Here is a 22,871-nt window from a genome sequence, read left to right as displayed (position 1 = left end):
TTCTCATTGTGGTGGCTTCTCTTGTTGTGGAGTAGAGGCTCTAGGCACACAGGCTTCAGTCGTTGCAACATGTAGGCTCAGTAGTAGTGGTTTGCAGGCTCTAGAGTGCAGGATCAATAGTTGTGGTACACAGGCTTAGTTGCTCTGCGGCATGTGGAATCTTCCCGGCCCAGGGATCGAACCTGTGTCTCCTGCATTGGCAGATATATTCTTATCCACTGTACTACCAGGGAAGTCTCAAGTCTTGTGTCCTCGACCTAGGATTCCAGTGTCTTCTGCCAGTATTCATGGAACTGTGGTAAGCTAACTCGACAATTTACAGGTAGGGTAAAATCTCAGACCCTTCGTAGTTCAGTTCTTGACAACAGGTCACTTACTCTAATCATCAAAGGTTGCAATCTTTCTTCTTTGGGGTTTCAGTTTGTGTACACACACACACAGAGTGATAGACACACACACAGAGACAGACAGAGACACAGAGGGAGAGAGAAGAAGAGGAGAATGAGAAGGAGAAGAAGGAGGAGAAAGAGAGGGGAGAAAGAAAGAAAAGAGGAGAGGAGAGAGGGGAGGGGAGGGAGAGTGAGGTTGAGAAAGACAGAGAGAGGGAGAGAGATGCTTTTCTGTATCTAGTTGTAGGCAGCAGCCAGAAAGGCATAGTTGTCACTGGTTGGAAATGATGATGAGCAAGGCCCTGTGGGTCTCCTGAGAACAAAGATTTTGTGTGTCCCCCATTTCTTTGACAGGAAACAGCCTTCATTCAGCCTCTGTGACCTTCCCTGAGTTCCAGTGGGCAGATTCAAGCAGTTGTTAATTGGGGAAGGGAGGGAGCTTGTGAGACCAGGGAGAAAGAGTCAAGGGTAGCCTTGGGGCAGGGTCCTGTTTCCCCATAAGTGGATATACACAACGATATCTTTGCCTCCTCCAGGTGGGAAAAGTTAACAGTTAATGACAGTATGCTGCTCACAAGCGTGTAGAACCTCAGACCAGTTGGAGCTGAAGGTTGATGATGCTGACTCCTGCTTACCTTACTTAATCCATCAGAAGACTGTCCATGTATGGATCAATTACTATAAAACTTATTATCTTCTTCAAGTTGGGACATTTGAGGGCATTAGCTTGCTGTGGCCCCCTTTACCTGGCAAGGCAATAAAACTATCCTTTTCTACTTCACCCAAAAGTCTGTCTCCAAGATTCAATTTGGCACTGGTGTACAGAGAAGCTGAGCTTTCAGCATCAGAAATTAATCTCATAGCAGCTTTATTTCTTAGCCTTATCAATATTAGCAAAAGTCAGGAAGATTTGTTCCAATGTTATCTGACTGATGAAGTAGTCTACTAGATTGAATAGTGTTTTAGCTTCCTCCATAATATGAAACACCTTTAATAGAAAAAAAAAAAAAAAAAAAAGAAAATCGTGGTGTTACCATTGCTGTATCCTCAGACGAACCTTTTCCCCACCCAATCACTTCCCAATTCCTGCCAGGTTTATGCTTAGGAACAAAAAGATATGGAAGGGGGAAGTTAGAAGAAGGAAAACATGAAAAATAGAGAAGAGGAGACAGTTCTTTATTTCTATTCTCTTAATGCTGCTGCTGCTGCTAAGTCGCTTCCGTCGTGTCCGACTCAGTGCGACCCCATGACGGCAGCCCATCAGGCTGCCCCGTCCCTGGGATTCTCCAGGCAAGAACACTGGAGTGGGTTGCCATTTCCTTCTCCAATGCATGCAAGTGAAAAGTGAAAGTGAAGTCGCTCAGTCGTGTCCGACTCTTAGCGACCCCATGGACTGCAGCCTACCATGCTCCTCCATCCATGGGATTTTCCAGGCAAGAGTACTTGAGTGGGGTGCCATTGCCTTCTCCAATTCTCTTGATAGGTATGGAATATTAGAGGTAGGGTCAGAAGTATCAATCAAACTATAGGGGCCTGTGGAAAGTAACTTAAAAGTTCTCCTCCTCTGCAAATATCCTGTTCCCATTCCACATGCTTGAATCTCTGTGCTTCCCATTAGTCTCCATTAACACATAATGTTAGAAATGTATGATTTTAACAATCACCTTTCCCCAACAAATTCCCTTGCTGGGAATGTAGTAGCCAATAATTCCATGATGATCCTGATTTATGATGTTACCTAAGAAAGGAAAGATTTGACAGGTGAGTAATAGAGAGGGCCCTGTTTACAAAATTCCCCAATAATTCCCTTTCCAGTTATCTCACCAATAGAGAAATAATATATGCAGTTAAAACAAAGATGACATAATTCCATTTTTACTACATATGACTGTTAAGTATTTCAATAGATTTGCTTCCACATGAAATATGGTCTTATTGCTCACAGTTTGTAAAAATTGCAGAGGGTAGGATAATCACTTTTAGACATGGAAAAAATAACTCACATGCTCTTTGCCAAAGCAGAATTACATGAACTCTAATGTTCTATAGGACTCAGTTTCTAAACGTTGTCCTGAAACTATGTTCATAAAAATTGGGTATGGTTTCTTTTTCCTGTCATGTATATCTGTGTGTGTGTTTGGTATTTGTGTGTGGTGTGTGTGTGTGTGTGTAGTGTAGGATCTGTATAGTACTCTTATGAGTAGGCAATCTTCATCCTAAAGGCAAGAGGAAATTCATGTCTATATAAAACAAATGTGAAGGCATTCACTGCAAAAATGAAATTGAGGAAGTAATACTATAGCTACTCCTAAAATAGGATGTATTTGTATTTATTGTTACACAGTTGAAGACTACTGCAAATGGAATAAGTTGGGATTAAGATATTTTAAATAAATAATCTCTATGTCAATTATAATAAGGGATTTTCTATTTTAATAAATCTCTGCATAACCTCCATGAATAAGGAAAAATTTTTAAAATTTAAAAACCGTAAACTATACCAAGCATGGGCAGAGGAGACTGGTGGGCCACAGTCCACGGGGTCGCAAAGAGTTGGACACAACTGAGCGACTTTGTTGTCACTCTCTGTGAGCCCATGGACTGCAGCATGCCAGACTTCCCTGTCCTTCACCATTTCCTGGAGCTTGCTCAAACTCATGTCCATTGAGTCAGTGATGCCACCCAAACATCTCATCCTCTGTTGTCCACTTTTCCTCCTGCCTTCAATCTTTCCCAGCATCAGGGGCTTCTCTAATGAGTCAGCTCTTCACATCAGGAGGCCAAAATATTGAAGCCAGAATAACCCACCTAAGCCTCTTCTCAATTTCTAACCCATATAAATGTGATAAGTGTTTATTGTTGTTTTAGGTCACTAAAATCTTAGATCACTAAGTTAAGTTTCGGTAATTTGCAGCTGCTGCTATTGCTGTTTAGTCGCTAAGTTGAGAGGTAACTAACACAGCTTCTGCTTTGGGGCTATTACATTCAACTTTATTTTGAACATTCTCTACCTACCTCCTGGTACTTATATGAAATCATTTTCCTGAGGGACAGAGGTTTGAGTATCATTAACATTAGTGGACATTGACAAAGTTTTTCAAGTATCTTATGTTCCCCCCAGCCATGTATGAGACTCTCCTTTTTTCTTCTCTGTACCAACTCTTGGTATGGTCAATTAAAAAATTTTAGCCATTTTGATGTGTGTGCCAATTTAAATTTGCATTTACCAGATGCCTAATGATTCTGAACACCTTTTTATATGTTTCCTGCTTGTTTTGGTTGTTTTTTCAATATTGAAAACTTCCCTCTCTGAAACTTATAAATTTCTGTTTTCCCTAGCTGTTAGGAATAACAAAATTAACTCTTTCTCTGGCTATGTGCAGCATAACTGCTGATTGCACATGTTATTGCTCTCAGAGATTTTGGCCTGTTTGTATTCTGGGTTCTTGGGGAAATACTCTGCCACCTAGTTTTTGTTAAAAATGTTTTCATGAATTTTTGCTTGTATCATTCTATTTCTTCCATTTTGTTAAGAAATTTGGGAAAATTCAAAACTGATCATTTGGTTTTAATTTCAGTTATTATAATTTTTGTATCTGAGCATTTTGTTTGCCTTTTTTTCAAATCTGCTTTGTTTATTTCTAAAGAAAATTCTGAAGTGTCACACATACAGCAAACAAATAAAACCATAATTGAAAAGACACATGTAACCTAATGTTCATAGCAGCACTATTTATAATAGCTAGGACATGGAAACATCCTAGATGTCCATCAACAGATAAATGGATAAAGAAGATGTGGTGTGTGTATATATATATATATATATATACACACACACAATGGAATATTACTCAGCTATAAAGGGAATGAATTTGAATCAGTTCTAGAGAGGTGGATGAACCTAGAGCCTGTTATATAGAGTGAAGTAAGTCACAAACAGAAAAATAAACGCTGTATATTAATGCATACATGTGGAATCTAGAAAAATGGTATCGATGAACCTATTTGCAGAGAAAGAATGGAGATGGAGATACAGAGAACAGACTGTGGACACCATGGTGGGAAGGAAAGAGTGGGATGAATGGAGAAAGTAGTATTGACATATATATAGTACCATGCCTAAAAGAGATATCTGGTGAGAAGTTGCTATATAACACAGGGAGCCCAGCCTGGCCCTCTGTTATGACCTAAAAGTGTGAGATGAGGGGTGGAGGGAGGCTCAAGAGGGAGGTGATACACATATATAGTAAGGACTGATTTGCACTGTTGTACAGCAGAAGCCAACGCAACATTGTAAAGCAATTTTCCTCTGATTAAAAAAGTAAATCATAATTATACTGCTCAATGAATTTTCACAAAGTTCATTGCATCTTTTGTGTGTGGCTTTACTTCTCTTTCCGTATTGTGTTTGGGTTGTATGCTATGTAGTTGCAGTTTGTGCATTCTCATTGTTGAATACTATTCCAATGTATACGTACAGTATTCCACTTCAGTAGAATATGATTCCACTGAATCATATTCCATCATATTATGAATATGCCATAATTTATTTATCGATTCCATTGATGGATGGAAGTTTTAGCCATTATGTGTAGTGCATTAATAAACAGTCTTGTACATATTTTTTAGTGAACATATGAACTCATTCTTACTATGTACCTTAGAAGTAGAAAAAGAGAGAGTATCCTTCACAGTTCATTTTATGAGACAGTATAACCTTAATGCTAAAATTAGACACCACGAATTACAAGAAAAGAAAATTCTAGACCAGCATATCTTCTAAGCATAGCAGAAAATACACTTAGCAAATACTAGTAAATTGAATCTAACATTACATAAAAAAGGGAATACATTACAACCAAGTGAGAGTTATTCCAGGAATACAATGTTGGCCTACATTAAAAACTCAACCAATGTAATTCACCACACTAATAGAAAAAAGGGCAAAGATTATTAAGTCATTTTGATGGATGTATAAACAAAATTCTCTTTTTGACTGTTGACAATTTGATGGTAATGTATCTTGGTGTGGATCTCTCTGAGTTAATCCTATTTGAAACAATGATTTTAGATTTGTAGATTCAAAGCTTACATCAAATATGAGTTTTCAGCCATTGTATCTTCAAATGTTATTTTTCCCCTTTTCCTTCTCTCACTTTTCCTCTGGGACTCCCAAACTGCATATGTTGATTTTGATATTGTTCAACAGGTCTGTTAGGCTCTGTTCAATTTTCTTAAACCCTTTTTCTTTCTGTTCCTCAGACTTGACAATTTCAACTGTGCTATCTTCAAGCTTGCTGATTTTTCTCTATGTTCAAATATGTCTTTGAATCCATGTAGTGTATTTTTCTTTTCAGTAATTGTACTTTTCATCTTAGAATTTCTTTTGACTTCTTTTAATACTTTCTATCTTTTTTATTGAGTTTCCAATTTCATTCATACACTGTTTTCTTAAATTTGTCAATGTCTTCCTTTAGCTCTTTGAGCGTTTTCAAGACACTTGAGTCCTTGTTTAGTAAGCCTTCCATCTGTTCTTCAGAGATGGTTTGATTATTTTTTCTTTTAAGTGAGCCAAACTTTCCTATTACTTTGTTTTGTGATTTTTCTGTGTGAAAGTGAACACTTCAATCTTAATATGATAACTCTGGGAATCAGATTCTCCCTTTTCTCCAGTGTTTGCTGTTTAAAAAAGCTTAACTTTGTTGGAGGGTGTCTCTGTGCTGGAGATAAGCTTGAGGTTTAAGTGTGAGATCTCCTTAGATGTATTCTTTTTGTGCCTACATCTTTCTCTGGCATAGGCAGTGACGTTCTAAATTTTTTTTGCATATATTGTGAGTTTTGAATATCATAATCCCTACATGTCTCACTTCTGAAAGGCAGGAAAGGGAAAAATGAAAAAAAGTACTTTCTTTTTAAATTCCCTACACGCTCTTTCAGCTGATGGTGGTTGCATTAATGGTGACCTGTTTTGTGTCTTTAGGTCCTTGATTCAAAGGATTAATCTGTAATCAGAATACAGAGCCTTGATATTTGGAGGGCAAGGTCCTTATTGCCTACTATTATTCTTCAAGCTACTATAGGAACACTTTCATGGGGCCGGAAATTAGAAGATGGGTAGACCTACTGCACTGTAATAAAGTGATTGAAATTAATCACAATTAATTTCTAGGGTCATACTTTCCCCAGAACCTGCAAATTTTCAAATAGACATTAGAGTTCCAGAATAATTACATCAGACAATTTCTGCCAGACTAATTATTGTCTAGGTGAAGAGATATATTCCTGGAGCTTTCTACTCTGTTATCTTCCCTGATGTCACTTTTTGCTAATTTTTGATTTTCTCTTTTATTTCATGCAAAGTTATTTTATTGGTTTCAAGATTCTTCCCTTTGGCTTCTAGCATTTTTTACCCTGATGTTTCTGTGTGTAGTTCTCTGGTTATTTATCTCTTTATATTTATATTTATTGAACATCTCAGATCTAGACATTAATGTTTTTCATTAAATTTGAGAAGTCTTCAGGGGCTAGTTTTTGGAATATATCTTTTGCCCTTTCCTTTTCTTTTGGTGCTCCCATTTTGCATATATAGATGTACTTAATGGTTCCCTACAGGTTTTTGAGGCTCTGTTAATTTTCTTCTTACTTTTTTCTTTTGTTCTTTGGATCACATTATCTCTATTGATCTATCTTCAATTTTGCTAATTCTGCTAGTTCAAATCTATTGTTGATCTCTACTGGCAAAATTTTCATTTTAGTTATTGTATGTTTCCATAACTGAATATGCTTTTGGTTCATTAAAAATAATTTTTAACTCTTTGGTGGTATCTTTTATTTGTTGAGATTTTTCAGTATATCTTCCTTTACTTCCTGAAGCATTAACTTTGCCTATTGAATATATTTACTATATGTTTGTAGTCTTTCCTAAGACTGAAATCCGGTTGCATTCAGATTCCATTGCTAGCTTCCTGCCATCTCCTTTTCCTGGTATGGGTCACATTTTGTTTTTTGCATGTCTCATAAGTTTTTGTTGAAAACTGGACATTTTTAAAAACTTTTTATTTTTTGGGGGCGTATAGCCAAATAACAGTGTTGTGATAGTTTCCGGTGAACAATGAAGGGACTCAGCTGTATATATATATGTATCCATTCCCCCACCCCCGCTCCATCCCCAAACTACCCTTCCATCCAGGCTGCCACATAACATTGAGCAGAGTTTCATGTGCTATACAATAGTTCCTGGAAAACTGGGCATATGATTAGTATGTTGTGAAGTGAAGTGAAAGTCACTCAGTCATGTCCGACTCTTTGCGACCCAATGGACTATACAGTCCATGGCATTCTCCAGGCCAGAATACTGGAGTGGGTAGCCTTTCCGTTTTCCAGGGGATCTTCCCAAACCAGGGATCGAACCCAGGTCTCCCACATTACTGGTGGATTTTTTACCAGTTGAGCCACAAGGGAAGCCCAAGAATACTGGAGTGGGTAGCCTATCCCTTCTCCAGCGGAACTTTCCAACCGAGGAATCGAACCGGGGTCTCCTGCACTGCAGGCGGATTCTTTACCAACTGAGCTATCAACTGGTAATTTAAAACTTGTGGCTTGATTTTTCATTTAGTTTTCGACTGGCTGCAGTATTTTAGCGAAGTCTATTTGCCCTCCCCTCTGTGGTATAAAACCTCTGATGTTGCTCCCTAGAGGGCACTGCTTCAGGCGTGTGCACGGTCACCCGAGGATGACAATTTCTTTAGCAGGGCTCTCCTTGTCACTTGCCCTGAGTATAGCCCAGTGCTAAATTCTTCTGGTAAAAATTGCTAGCTCTCTTGTTTTCATCAGTATCCTAGGGCATAGATTGTCCCACAGATAGTTTCAATTTCATTTAAGTTCTTTTCAGGGATAGTTTTTGAATCAAATGTTTGCAGTTTGCTCTGATCCCAGGAGCACTATTCTTAGTGGTAAATTACCTGGTTTTCTCTGGTAAACTAGCTGATCTGATTTAGTTTACACTTATTAATAAGGCTTCTATTCTCCTCTTAATTGCTTTCCACTAAAACTGTCATTGCTTTTGAGAGCACCTTTGAGCTTAAATTTCCCCACATTCTCTTTCAAATAAAGTCAGTCTTGGGAAAGAGCTTCAGAGCTCTTTGTTTTATGGTTTGCTTTCTCATGGGAAAAATCTCTGAGCCATGGCTCTGGAACTGAGAAGTAGGATAGTAGTCCACTTCTGAGTGACATCCCTGCTTGAGGAGCTGGGAAGAAGGTGGTATCAGCAGGTTGTTCTCATGCTGCAGAAGCTCTGATCTGAAAATGAGTCAGGTCATGGGTAATTTGAAGCCCCATATTCTCAGCACAGCATGGATGAGATAGAGTCTCTGTCCCATAAAGGAGGGCTAAATAGAAAAGGGAGTCCCTGATCTCTTGGCTTGTAATTGCCTGAAAATTAGCCTCTGCCACAGGTAGATGGGGGCAGAATGAGAAATGTTGACATCTTGCTCCTCCCAGGAAGATACCATAGTGGTCAACTTGAAGCTGATAGAAGAAGAAGCCCTCTGTTCTTGGTTGCACCTACTTGCAGTGGAGTTTTCATTGAATTGGGCTGGGAAGAGTTGTGAAGAAGCAAATTGTATTTCACACATCAGAGGATCTTGCTGTTTTCAGTTCAGTTCAGTTCAGTCGCTCAGTCGTGTCTGACTCTTTGAGACCCCACGAATTGCAGCACGCCAGGCCTCCCTGTCCATCACCAACTCCTGGAGTGCACTCAGACTCACGGCCATCAAGTCAGTGATGCCATCCAGCCATCTCATCCTCTGTCGTCCCCTTCTCCTCCTGCCCCCAATCCCTCCCAGCATCAGAGTCTTTTCCAATGAGTCAACTCTTCACATGAGGTGGCCAAAGTACTGGAGTTTCAGCTTTAGCATCATTCCTTCCAAAGAAATCCCAGGGCTGATCTCCTTCAGAATGGACTGGTTGGATCTCCTTGCAGTCCAAGGGACTCTCAAGAGTCTTCTCCAACACCACAGTTCAAAAACATCAATTCTTTGGCACTCAGCCTTCTTTACAGTCCAACTCTCACATCCATACATGACCACTGGGAAAACCATAGCCTTGACTAGACGGACCTTTGTTGGCAAAGTAATGTCTCTGCTTTTTAATGTGCTGTCTAGGTTGGTCATAACTTTCCTTCCAAGGAGTAAGCGTCTTTTAATTTCATGGCTGCAGTCACCATCTGTAGTGATTTTGGAGCCCCAAAAAATAAAGTCTGACACTGTTTCCACTGTTTCCCCATCTATTTCCCATGAAGTGACGGGACCGGATGCCATGATCTTCATTTTCTGAATGTTGAGCTTTAAGCCAACTTTTTCACTCTCCTCTTTCACCTTCATCAAGAGGCTTTTGAGTTCCTCTTCACTTTCTGCCATAAGGGTGGTGTCATCTGCATATCTGAGGTTATTGATATTTCTCCTGGCAATCTTGATTCCAGCTTGTGCTTCTTCCAGCCCAGCGTTTCTCATGATGTACTCTGCATATAAGTTAAATAAGCACAGTGACAGTATACAGCCTTGACGTACTCCTCTTCCTATTTGGAACCAGTCTGTTGTTCCATGTCCAGTTTTAAATGTTGCTTCCTGACCTGCATACAGATTTCTCAAGAGGCAGGTCAGGTGGTCTGGTATTCCCATCTCTTTCAAAGTTTTCCACAGTTGATTGTGATCCACACAGTCAAAGGCTTTGACATAGTCAATAAAGCAGAAATAGATGTTTTTCTGGAACTCTCTTGCTTTTTCCAGGATCCAGTGGATGTTGGCAATTTGATCTCTGATTTCTCTGTCTTTTCTAAAACCAGCTTGAACATCAGGAAGTTCACGGTTCACGTATTGCTGAAGCCTGGCTTGGAGAATTTTGAGCATTACTTTACTAGCATGTGAGATGAGTGCAGTTGTGCAGTAGTTTGAGCATTCTTTGGCGTTGATGTTTTAATAGATTTTCCTGAATACATGTTTCTTCAGTTACTGTATGTCCTTAGGATTATTTCCAGAGACTTATTATGGTTGTTTCGAAAATAAATTTCACCTGTTATGCTGAGAAACAGGTCAGCAGAGACTTTATATTGCCATTCTGGAAGTGGAACTTCCAGGTTTATTTTATACTGCATACCATTACCTTAAATATCTGATGTTCTTTGAAGTCTAAAATTAATGTTTGTTGTCTGCTTAACTCTTTCATTACGACCTTCCTTTCTGTGATTTTAGGCTTTTGAGTGTGATTTTGCAAAGAGTGATTTTAACCTTTGAGAATATTAAGGTTCTAAATTGCGATACTTTTATTATAATAGGGTTTATATTAATTTCTATAAATGCTCATAGATACTACTAGTCTGAGGCTGAAAAGATTTGTTCATTAAAAATGTTCATAGATTTTTAAAAAGCAGTTTTAGGTTTATAGTAAGACTGAATGGAAGGAACAGAGATTTTCTGTTTATTCCTGGCTCCACACATGCATAACCTCCCCCATTAGCAACATTCTGATACATTGTTACAGTTGATGAACCTACAATGACATATCATTGTCACTCAGAGTCCATAGCTTAAATTAGAGTTTACTCTTGGTGTTCTACCTTCTATCAATTTAGATAAATTAATAATGCTATTTATCTACCATTATAATATCAAACAGTAGTTTCACTACTCTAAAAATCCCCTCTGCTCTGCTTATGCATCCTTCCGTACTCTCTAAGCCCTGACAACCCTTGATGTTTTTACCATCTCCATTGTTATTCCTTTTAAAGAATGTCACATAAGTTGGAATCATACTGTATGCAGATTTTTCAGATTTGTTTCTTTCACTTAGTAATATACATTTAAGTTTCCTCCATGTCTTTTTACAACTTCATAGCTTATTCATTTTTAGCACTGGGTAACATTCCATTGGGCTTCCCTGGTGGCTCCATGGTAAAGAATTCACCTGCCAATGCAGGAGACGCAGGTTTGAACCCTGGGTCAGGAAGATCCCTTGGAGAAAGAAATGGCAACCCTCTTCAGTATTCTTGCCTGGGAAATCCCATGGACAGAGGAGCCTGGTGGATTACAGTTCATGGGGTTGCAAAAGAGTTGGACATAACTTAATGACTAAGCAACAACATTACATTGCCTAGACAAACTAGTTTATCCAGTGACCTACTGAAAGACACTTGGTTGCTTCCAAGTTTTGGCAAGCATGAATAACACAGCTGTAAACATCTATGTGCAGGTTTTGTGTCGACATAAACTTTCAATTCCACTGGGTAAATTTTAAGAAGCATGATTGTTAGATAGTATGGTAGGAGTATGTTTACTTTTTATTTTATTTTATTTTTAAACTTTACAATATTGTATTAGTTTTGCCAAATATCAAAATGAATCCACCACAGGTATATTATTATTATTACTTTTGTAATAAGCTATCAAACTGTCTTCCAAAGTGGCTGTACCATTTTGCATTTATACCAGCAGTGAATGAGGGTTCTGGTTGCCCAAGTCCTTACCAGCATTTCATGTTGTCATTGTTCTGTGTTTCAATCATTTTAATAGGTGTGTAGTAGTATCTCATTGACGGAGGAGCCTGGTAGGCTGCCGTCCATGGGGTCGCTAAGAGTCGGACAGGACTGAGCAACTTCACTTTCACTTTTCACATTCAGGCATTGGAGGAGGAAATGGCAACCCACTCCAGTATTCTTGCCTGGAGAATCCCAGGGATGGGGGAGCCTGGTGGGCCGCCGTCTATGGGGTCGCACAGAGTCGGACACGACTGAAGCAACTTAGCAGCAGCATCTCATTGTAGGTTTAGTTTGCATTTCCCTGATGACATAATGTGGAGCATCTTTCATGTGCTTATTTTCCATCTGTATATCATTTTTGTCTGTTAATGTCTTTGGTCCATATTAAAATCAGGTTGCTTGTTTTCTCATTGTTGAGTTTTAAGAGTTCTTTGCATGTTTTTTTTGGAAAACAGTCCTTTATCAAATATATCTTTTGAAAATATTTTCTCACAGTCTGTTGCTTGTCTTTTCATTCACTTGATAGAGTTTTTCACAGAGTTGTCATTCAGTTGCTCAGTCATGTCCGACTCTTTGTGAGCCCGTGGACTGCAGCATGCCAGGCTTCCCTCTCCTTCACTATCTCCTGGAGTTTGCTCAAACTGATGTCCGTTGAGTAAATGATGCCATCCAACCATCTCATCCTCTGTCATCTCCTCCTCCTCCTGCCTTCAATCTTTCCCAGCATCAGGGTCTTTTCCAGTGAGTTGGCTCTTCGCATCAGGTGGCCAAAGTATTGGAGCTTCAGCTTCAGCAGCAGTCCTTCCAATGAATATTCAGGGTTGGATACCTGAATATTGACTGGTTTAATCTCTTTGCTGCCCAAGGGACTCTCAAGAGTCTTCTCTAGCACCACAATTCAAAAGCATCAGTTCTTCAGTGCTCTAGCCTTCTTTGTGGTCCACTTTCACATCCATACATGACTACAGAAAACACCATAGCTTTGACTATATGCATGTTCGTTGGCAAAGTGATGTCTTTGCTTTTTAATATGCTGTCTAAGTTTGTCATAGCTTTTCTTCCAAGGAGCAAGCGTCTTTTAATTTCATGGTTGCAGTCACCATCTGCAGTGATTTTGGAGCCCCCCAAAATAAAGTCTGTCACTGTTTTCATTGTTTCCCCATCTATTTGCCATGAAGTGATGGGACTGGATGCCATGATCTTGTTTTTGTTTTTAAATTTATTTTTTTATTGAAGGATAATTGCTTTACAGAATTTTGTTGTTTTCTGTCAAACCTCGACATGAATCAACTATAGGTATACATATATCCACTCCCTTTTGAACCTCCCTCCCATCTTGCTTCCCATCCCACCCCTCTAGATTGATACAGAGCCCCTGTTTGAGTTTCCTCAGCCATAAAGCAAATTCCCATTGACTATCTATTTTACATATCATAATATAAATTTCCATGTTACTCTTTCCATACATCTCACCATCTCCTCCCCTCTCCCCATGTCCATAAGTCTGTTGTCTATGTCTGTTTCTCCATTGCTGCCCTGTAAATAAATTCTTCAGTCCCATTTTTCTGTATTACATATATATGCATTAGAATACAATATTTATCTTTCTCTTTCTGACTCACTTCCATCTGTATAATAGGTTCAAGGTTGATCCACTTCATCAGAACTGACTCAAATGCATTCCCTTTTATGGCTGAGTAATACTCTTTTGTGTATATGTACCATAACTTCTTTATCCATTCATCTGTTGATGGACATCTAGATTGCTTCCACGTTCTAGCTATTGTAGATAGTGCTGCAATAGCACTACAGGGATGTGTGTCTTTTCCAATTTCCTCAGGGTATATGCCTAAGAGTGGGATTGCTGGGTCATATGGTGGTTTTATTCCTAGTTTTTAAAGGAACCTCCATACTGTCTTCCATAGTGGCTATATGAATTTTATTCCTACCAACAGTGCAAGAGCATTCCCTTTTCTCCACACCCTCTCCAGCATTTATTGTTTGTAGACTTTTTGATGATGGTCATTCTGACTGGTGTGAGATGGTATCTCATTGTAGTTTTGACTTGCATTTCTCTAATAATGAATGATGTTGAGCATCTTTTCATGTGTTTGTTAGCCATCTGTATGTCTTATTCAGAGAAATGTCCATTTAAGTCTTTTCCCCACTTTTTGATTGGGTTATTTATTTTTCTGGTATTGAGTTGTATGAGCTGCTTGTATATTTTGGAAATTAATCCTTTGTTAGTTGTTTCATTTGCTATCATTTCCTCTCATTCTGAGGGTTGTCTTTTCACCTTGCTTATAGTTTCCTTTGCTGTGCAAAAACTTTTAAGTTTAATCAAGTTCCACTAGTTTACTTTTGTTTTTATTTCCATTACTCTAGGAGGTGGGTCATAGAAGATCTTGCTTTGATTTATGTCATCGAGTGTTCTGCCTATATTTTCTTCTAAGAGTTTTATAGTTTCTAGTCTTACACTTAGGTCTTTAATCCATTTTGAGTTTATCTTTGTGTATGGTGTTAGGAAGTGTTCCAATTTCGTTCTTTTACACGTAGCTGTCCAGTTTTCCCAGCACGATTTGTTGAAGAGGCTGTCTTTACTCCATTGTATGTTTTTTCCTCCTTTGTCAAAAATAAGGTACCCATGGGTGCATGGGTTTATTTCTGGGGTTTCTATCTTGTTCCATTGGTCTATATTTCTGTTTTTGTGTCAGTACCATACTGTCTTGATGAGTGTAGCTTTGTAGTATAATCTGAAGTCAGGAAGGTTGATTCCTCTAAGCTCCATTCTTTCTCAGGACTGCTTTGGCTTTTCAGGGTCTTTTGTGTTTCCATATGAATTGTGAAATTTTCTTGTTCTACTTCTGTGAAAAATGCCATTGGTAATTTGATAGGGATCGCATTGAATCTGTAGACTGCATTTGATAGTATAGTCATTTTCACAATATTGATTCTTCCTACCCAGGAACATGGAATATCTCTCCATCTGTTTATGTCATCTTTGATTTCTTTCATTAGTGTCTTATAATTTTCTGTGTATAGTTCTTTTGTCTCCTTAAGTAAGTTTATTCCTATTTAATTCTTTTTGTTGCAATGATGAATGGGATTGATTTCTTAATTTCTCTTTCTGATTTTTCATTGTTAGTATATAGAAATGCAAGTGATTTCTGTGTATTGATTTTGTATCCTGCAACTTTGCTAAATTCACTGATTAGCTGTAGTAATTTTCTGATACTATCTTTAGGATTTTCTATGTACAGTATCATGTCATTTGCAAACAGTGAGAGCTCTAGTTCTTTTCTGATCTGGATTCCTTTTATTTCTTTTTCTTTTCTGATAGCTGTAGCTAGGACTTCCAGAACTATGTTGAATAATATTGGTGAAAGTGAACACCCTTCTCTTGTTCCTGATCTTAGGGGTAATGCTTTCAGTTTTTTATCTTTGAGAATAAGGTTTTCTGTAGGCTTATCATATATGGCCTTTACTATATTGAGGTAGGTTCCTTCTGTGCCCATTTTTTGAAGAGTTTTAATCATAAATGGGTGCTGAATTTTGTCAAAGGCTTTTTCTGCATCTATTGAGATTATCATATGGTTTTTATATTTCAGTTTGTTAATATAGTGTGTCACATTGATTTGAATATATTGAAGAATACTTGCATTCTTAAAATAAACCCAACTTGATCATAGTATATGAGCTTTTTGATGTGTTGGTGAATTCTGTTTGCTAAAATTCTGTTGAGGATTTTTGCATCTATGTTCGTCAGTGATATTGGCCTGTAGTTTTCTCTTTTTGTGTTGTTTTTGTCTGGTTTTGGTATAAGGGTGATGGTGGCCTTGTAGAATGAGTTTGGAAGTGTTCCTTCCTCTGCAATTTTTTAGAAGGATAGGCATTGGCTCGTCTCTAATGTTTGAGAGAATTCTCCTGTGAAGCCATCTGGTCCTGGGCTTTTGTTTTTTGGGAGATTTTTGATCGCAGCTTCAGTTTCAGTGCTTGTAATGGGTTGTTCTTGCCTGGAAAATCCCATGGACGGAGGAGCCTGATAGGCTCCAGTCCATGGGATCGCTAAGAGTTGGGCACGACTGAGTGACTTCACTTTCACTTCTCACTTTCATGCATTGGAGAAGGAAATGGCAACCCACTCCAGTATTCTTGCCTGGAGAATCCCAGGGACAGAGGAGCCTAGTGGGCTGCCATCTATGGGGTCGCCCAGAGTCAGACACGACTGAAGCGACTTAGCAGCAGCAGCAGCAGCAATGGGTTGTTCATAATTTCTATTTCTTCCTGGCTCAGTCTTGGAAAATTGAACTTTTCTAAGAATCTGTCCATTTTTTCCAGGTTATCCATTTTATTGCCATATAGTTGTTCATAATAATCTCTTATAATCCTTTGTATTTCTGCCTTGTCTGTTGTAACCTCTCCTCTTTCATTTCTAATTTTGTTGGTTTGATTCTCTCTTTTTTTTTCTTGATAAGTCTGGCCTAAGGCTTGTCAATTTTGTTTATCTTCTCAAAGAACCAGCTTTTAGTTTTATTAATCTTTACTATTGCTTCTTTCATTTCTTTTTCATTTATTTCTTCTAGTATGTTATGATTTCTTTCCTTCTACTATTTTTTTTTGTTCTTCTTTTTCCAGTTGTAAAGTTTCCAGGTGTAAAGTTATGTTGTCTAGTCAATGTTTTTCTTGCTTCTTGAGGTAGGATTGTATTGCTATAAACTTCCCTCTTAGAACTGCTTTTGCTGCATCCCATGGGTTTTGAGTTGTTGTATTTTCATTGTCGTTTGTTTCTAGAAATTTTTTGATTTCCCTTTTGATTTCTTCAGTAACCTGTTGGTTATTTAGAAACGTGTTGTTTAATCTCCATGTCTTTGTGTTTCTTACAGTTTTTTTTTCCTTGTAATTGATATCTAGTCTCATAGCGTTGTGGTCAGAGAAGATGCTTGATACAATTTCAGTTTTCTTAAATTTACTGAGGTTTGATTTGTGACCCAAGATGTGGTCTATCCTGGAGAATGTTCAATGTGCACGTGAGAAGAAGGTGCATTCTTCTGCATTTGAATGGAATGTCCTGAAGATATCAATGAGATCCATCTCATCTAATATGTCATTTAAGACTCGTGTTTTCTTACTAATTTTCTGATTTGATGATCTATCCATTGGTGTGAATAGGGTATTAAAGTCTCCTACTATTATTGTGTTACTGTCAATTTCTTCTTTTATGTCCGTTAAGGATGGCATCACTGACTTGATGGATGTGAGTCTCAGTGAACTCCGGGAGTTGGTGATGGACAGGGAGGCCTGGTGTGCTGCAATTCATGGGGTTGCAGTCGGACACGACTGAGTGACTGATCTGATCTGATTGTTTGTCTTATATATTGAGGTGCTACTATGTTGGGTGCATATTTATTTACCTTTGTTATGTCTTCGTATTGTATTGATCCCTTAATCATTATGTAGTGCCCTTCCCTATCTCTTGTAATCTTTATTTTAAGGTCTATTTTGTCTGATGAGGATTGCTATTCCAGTTTTCTTTTGCTTTCCATTTGCATTGAATATATTTTTCCATCCTCTAACTTTTAGTCTATATGTGTCTTTAGGTCTGAAGTGGGTTTCTTGTAAACAACATATATATGGGTCTTGTTTTTGTATCTATTCAGCCTGTCTGTGTCTTTTGGTTGGAGCATTTAGTCCATTTACATTTAAAGTAATTATTGATATATATGTTCCTATTGCCATTTTCTCAGTTCTTTGAGGTTGATTTTGTAGATCTTTTTTCTTCTCTTGTATTTCTTGACTATATAAGTCCCTTTAACATTTGTTGTAAAGCTGGTTTGGTGGTACTGAATTCTGTTAACTTTTGCTTATCTGAAAAGCTTTTTATTTTTCCATCAATTTTGAATGAGATCCTTGTTGCATACAGTAATCTTGGTTGTAGATTTTTCCCTTTCAGTGCTTTAAATTTATCCTACCATTCCCTTCTGGCCTGTAGAGTTTCTGCTGAAAGATCAGCTGTTAAGCATATGGTGTTTCCCTTGTGAGTTACTTGTTGCTTCTCCCTTGATGCTTTTAATATTTTTTCTTTGTGTTTAGTCTTTGTTAGTTTGATTAGTGCATGTCTTGGCATGTTTATCCTTGTGTTTACTCTGTATGGCACTCTTTGTGCCTCTTGGACTTGATTGACTATTTCCTTTTCCATGTTGGGGAATTTTTCAACTATAATCTCTTTAAGAGGGAGAGGGTGGGAAGATTTGGGAGAATGGCATTGAAACATGTAAAATATCATGTATGAAATGAGTCGCCAGTCCAGGTTTGATGCACGATACTGGATGCTTGGGGCTAGTGCACTGGGATGACCCAGAGGGATGGTATGGGGAGGGAGGAGGGTGGAGGGTTCAGGATGGGGAACACATGTATACCTGTGGTGGATTCATTTTGATATTTGGCAAAACTAATACAATTATGTAAAGTTTAAAAATAAAATAAAATTAAAAAAAAATAAAAAAAATAAAAAATTTCTCATATCCTTTCTTTTTCTCTTCTTCTGGAACCCCTATAATTCAAATGTTGGTGCATTTGATATTGTCCCAGAGGTCTCTGAGACTGTCTTCAGTTCTTTTCATTCTTTTTACTTTATTCTGCTCTTCAGAAGTTATTTCCAACATTTTATCTTCCAGCTCATTGATTCGTTCTTCTGCTTCTGATATTCTGCTATTGATTCCTTCTAGAGTATTTTTAATTTCAGTAGTTGTGTTTTTTAATCTCTGTATGTTTATTCTTTAATTCTTCTAGGTCTTTGTTAATTGATTCTTGCATTTTCTCCATTTTGTTTTCAAGGTTTTTGATCATCTTTACTATCATTATTCTGTATTCTTTTTCAGGCAGTTTGCCTATTTCCTCTTTATTTATTTGGACATCTGTATTTCTAGTTTGTTCCTTCATTTGTGTAGCATTTCTCTCCCTTTTCATTTTTTAAAAACTTATTGTGTTTGAGGTCTCCTTCCCCCAGGCTTCAAGGTTGAATTCTTTCTTTCTTTTGCTTTCTGCCTTCCTAAGTTTGGTCCAGTGTTTGTGTAAGCTTCGTATAGGGTGAGATTTGTGCTGAGTTTTTGTTTTTTTGTTTGTTTTTCCTCTGATGGACAAGGCTGAGTGAGGTGGTAATCCTGTCTGCTGATGATTTGGTTTGTATTTTTGTTGTTTGTTGTTTAGATGAGGCATCCTGCACAGGGTGCTACTGGTGGTTGGGTGATGCTGGGTCTTGTATTCAAGTGGTTTCCTTTGTGTGAGTTCTAACTATTTGATACTCCCTAGGGTTAGTTTTCTGGTAGTCTAGGGTCTTGGAGTCAGGGCTCCTACTCCAAAGGCTCAGGATTTGATCTCTGGTCAGGAACGAAGATGTGGTTTGTTATGGCATTAAATGAGATTAAAACAAATATCCAAAAACGAGAAACCAAAGATGAACCCCCGACAAATGGCAGTTACAAAAACAGGCAAATAATAATAAAAATAATGGAATATGCACATATACATATACACCCATGAACGAAGTGAAAACAGTCCAACAAAAATAAAGTACAGTAGATTGACCCAGCAAAGTAAATCAAAAATTATATTTACCAGTTAAGAACAGAACTAACTAAAGCACAAACTGGAAACCAAAACTAAAGCAATGTGCCCAGTGGGAAATAAAGCAATGAAAACAAAACTAGCAAACATGTTGAGAGGAAAGGAAAGAAAGAAAAGAAAGAAAGAATAGGCATGCAAAGTTAAATAGAGTAGATGAAGAAGATTTATATACATCAAAGATTAAGTGCAAGGGGAAAAGAACAGTAGGAAAGCCAAACAAAGGAATAAATGTAGAAAAAATATAATAAGCTCTTCTAAAAAAATAAAAATAAAAATTCTAAAAAAGAGAAAAGAAAAATAAAATGGAAGAAGAAAAAAGAAAAAAAAAAAAAAAGGAAAACTCCACAGAGCTGCAAAAGCTCAACGTAGAGGCAGAGGTTTATAGCAACAATAAAAAGTGTGACTGAATATACACGTATACATATACACCCATAAGCAAAATCAAAACAGCCCATCAAAAATAAAGTACAATAGATTGACCTGGTGAACAAAGGAAAACAAAAATTATATCTACCAGAACAAAACTAACTAAAGCACAAACTGGAAAAAAAAAAAAAAGAAAAAAAAGAAAAAAAAGAAAAAACTAAAGCAAGGGACCAATTGGGAAATAAAGCAATGGAAATAAAACTAACAAAATGTTGAGAGGAAAGTAAAGAAAGGAAAAAAAAATAGATATGCAAAGTTAAATAGAGGTAGATAAAGAAGATTTATACACATTAAAGATTAACTGCAAGGGGAGATGAATAGTAGGAAAAGCAGCCAAAGGAATAAATGTAGAAAAAATAACAATAGGTTAAAAATTAAAATTAAAAAAATAGAAAAAGGAAAACTCCACAGAACTGCAAAAGCCCAACATAGAGGCAGAGGTTTATAACAGCAATAAAAAGTGTGACTGAGGGGTAAAAAAAAAAGCTCAAAAGCTTAATTAGATTTCATAGTGCCAATAAAATTGACAACTACAAAGGGTTGGGTTGGGGGAGGGAAAAAAAAGCAAAAAAAAAAAAAAGCCAAAAGACTACAGAGCAAGTCAAAACATAAGAATAATAAATGTTTTTCTTGAGTCACTGCTGTCAAAGTCCTTTCCCTTGCTGGGAGTCACAGTCCACCTCACCTCCCTAGGAGGCCCTCCAACACTGTGCTGATCTCTGGACCTCTGGTGGGGGCATCTCAGACTTTAATCTGATCCTTCTCTTATGTTTTCTTGCTTCCAATGTCCACAGCTATCAGAACTAGTGTGTTTTCTTTTGTGGGAGCTCTCAATGACCTTTTATACATTCCATAGACACAGAGTCTGCCTAGTTGATTGTGTGGATTTAATCTGCAGCTTGTACAGCTGGTGGGGAGGTTTTGGGTCCTCTTCATTAGCCACACTGCCCCTGGGTTTCACTTGTGGTTTTATTTCCACCTCTGCATGTGGGTCGTCCACTGGGGTTTGCTCCTGAGGCTGCCCTGGAGGACTTGGGTTTGCCCCTGTGAGGGCCAGGTGTGGAGGTAGTGCAGCTGCTTGGGTTGCAGGGGTTCTGGCAGCACCCAGTACTCAGGGGACTTAGCAGCTAGGGAAGCAGGAAATGTGGCACTCTAGAAGGGTATGGCAAACAGTATTGGCCAATACGCTCCAGTATTCTTGTCTGGAGAACCCCGCTCCCTGACAGAGAAGCCTGGCAGGCCACAGTCTACAGGGTTGCAAAGAGTTGGACACTACTGAAGTGACCCTGTGCTCACAGACACAAGACTTTTTTTGCCTGTGGCAGCTCTGTCCCAGTGAGAGTTGAGCTTGAAGGTGGTGCACCTTCTTGGCTTGTGGGGATCCTGGTGGTGCCAAGTGTGCAGGGACGCGGATGCCTCTGTGGCAGGAATTAAGGCACTATCAGAGTCTTTTTTCTAGCCTCTGGTAGCTGGTGATCAGAAAGCCTCTTTGGCCAGTCTTTGTCCACAGTTCCACCCATTCAGGCACTTAGAGGGCTCCCTTGCCTGGGGTCCTTCTCTGTTGTTCAGTGCATCAGGCACATAGAGGGGCCCTCTTGACTGGGGTCCTACTCTGTAGATGGCATGTCAGGCACTTAACAGGGCACCTTGGGTGGAGCCCTACTCTGTAGTTTGGCGCATTAGTCACTTAAAGGAGCACCCTGGGTGGGGTCCTGATCTGTAGTTCAGTGTATCAGGCATTTGATGGGCCAGCCTCTCTACTGTTCAGCTGCAGATGCTGGCATGTGGGGAGAGAGAGGATATGGTGATGGCTCCACCCACTACACGTGACTCAGCAGTATCGCCTTGCTTCCATGGCTGCCTGGCTTTCCTCCACAGCCATTTCCCACCACAATCTCCTCCCTCACCTCTCCTCGATACGTCTCTCAGGGTCAACAGCAGTCCTTGCCCTGGGATTGCTCCACACTCCCCAAACTAGCTCCCAGCTGCTGCACCTTCCAGGGGACCCTTGTCCCTGTCCTGGGTATTTACGGCTGTGGCAAGGACTGTCTGATTCTCATTGCATTTAGGCTGCCACAGATAAGCTGTTTCACTCTCATCCTTAAATGTTTCTCCTCTGACTCAGACAATTGCCCTGATGTGGGGATCAGATCCCTGCTTCAGTTCCACCACCCGCCAAGGGCAGGTCCAGTCCTATTAACACTCCTGTTTCTCCCCCTAGTTTCCTCATCCTATTGAGTTTTGTGTGGCTGTATATATTCTTTCGGAGAAGGCCATGGTACCCCACTCCAGTACTCTTGCCTGGAAAATCCCATGGACGGAGGAGCCTGGTAGGCTGCAGTCCATGGGGTTGCGAAGAGTCGGACACGACTGAGTGACTTCACTTTCACTTTTCACTTTCATGCATTGGAGAAGGAAATGGCAACCTGCTCCAGTGTTCTTGCCTGGAGAATCCCAGGGAAGGGGGAGCCTGGTGGGCTGCTGTCTATGGGGTAGCACAGAGTTGGACATGACTGAAGCGACTTAGCAGCAGCAGCACATATTCTTTTCCTCTGGTTAGGTACTCCTGTCTGCTCTCGCTGGTGTTCTGCATCCACTTTTGTGTCTGAAGGTGTATTTCTTATGTATTCATAGAGACAGATGTACTCCACGTCCACCTACTCCTCTGCCATCTTGTTCTCGATCTTGGTTTTTGGAATGCTGAGTTTTAAGCCAACTTTTTCACTCTCCTCTTTCACCCTCATCAAGAAGCTCTTTAGTTCCTCTTCATTCTGTGCCATAAGGGTGGTGCTAGCTTTGTATCTAAGGTTATTGATATTTCTCCCTGCATTGTTGATTCCAGCTTGTGCTTCATTCACCTGGCATTTCGTATGATGTACTCTGCATAGAAGTTAAATAAGCAG

General features: G+C 39.0%; 1 protein-coding gene across 1 annotated transcript in view; it reads right to left on the bottom strand.

The window, feature by feature from the left end:
• Positions 1–1,257: 1,257 nt before the first annotated feature.
• The window catches only part of LOC129637639 (phospholipid-transporting ATPase ABCA3-like), a 181,601-nt gene continuing 159,987 nt past the window's right edge, over positions 1,258–22,871 (bottom strand). Inside the window, exons 23-24 of the mRNA XM_055561866.1 lie at positions 2,054–2,127; positions 1,258–1,377 (exon numbers count right to left, since the gene is read on the bottom strand). Of these exons, the coding sequence (XP_055417841.1) occupies positions 1,258–1,377; positions 2,054–2,127 (194 nt within the window). The remainder of the gene's footprint in view (positions 1,378–2,053; positions 2,128–22,871) is intronic.

The sequence above is a fragment of the Bubalus kerabau genome, chromosome 23 (assembly GCF_029407905.1).
Source record: "Bubalus kerabau isolate K-KA32 ecotype Philippines breed swamp buffalo chromosome 23, PCC_UOA_SB_1v2, whole genome shotgun sequence".
NCBI classification, from domain to species: Eukaryota; Metazoa; Chordata; class Mammalia; order Artiodactyla; family Bovidae; genus Bubalus; species Bubalus kerabau.
Note: the sequence above shows the minus strand (reverse complement) of the source record. Positions and strands in the feature narration are given on the sequence as shown.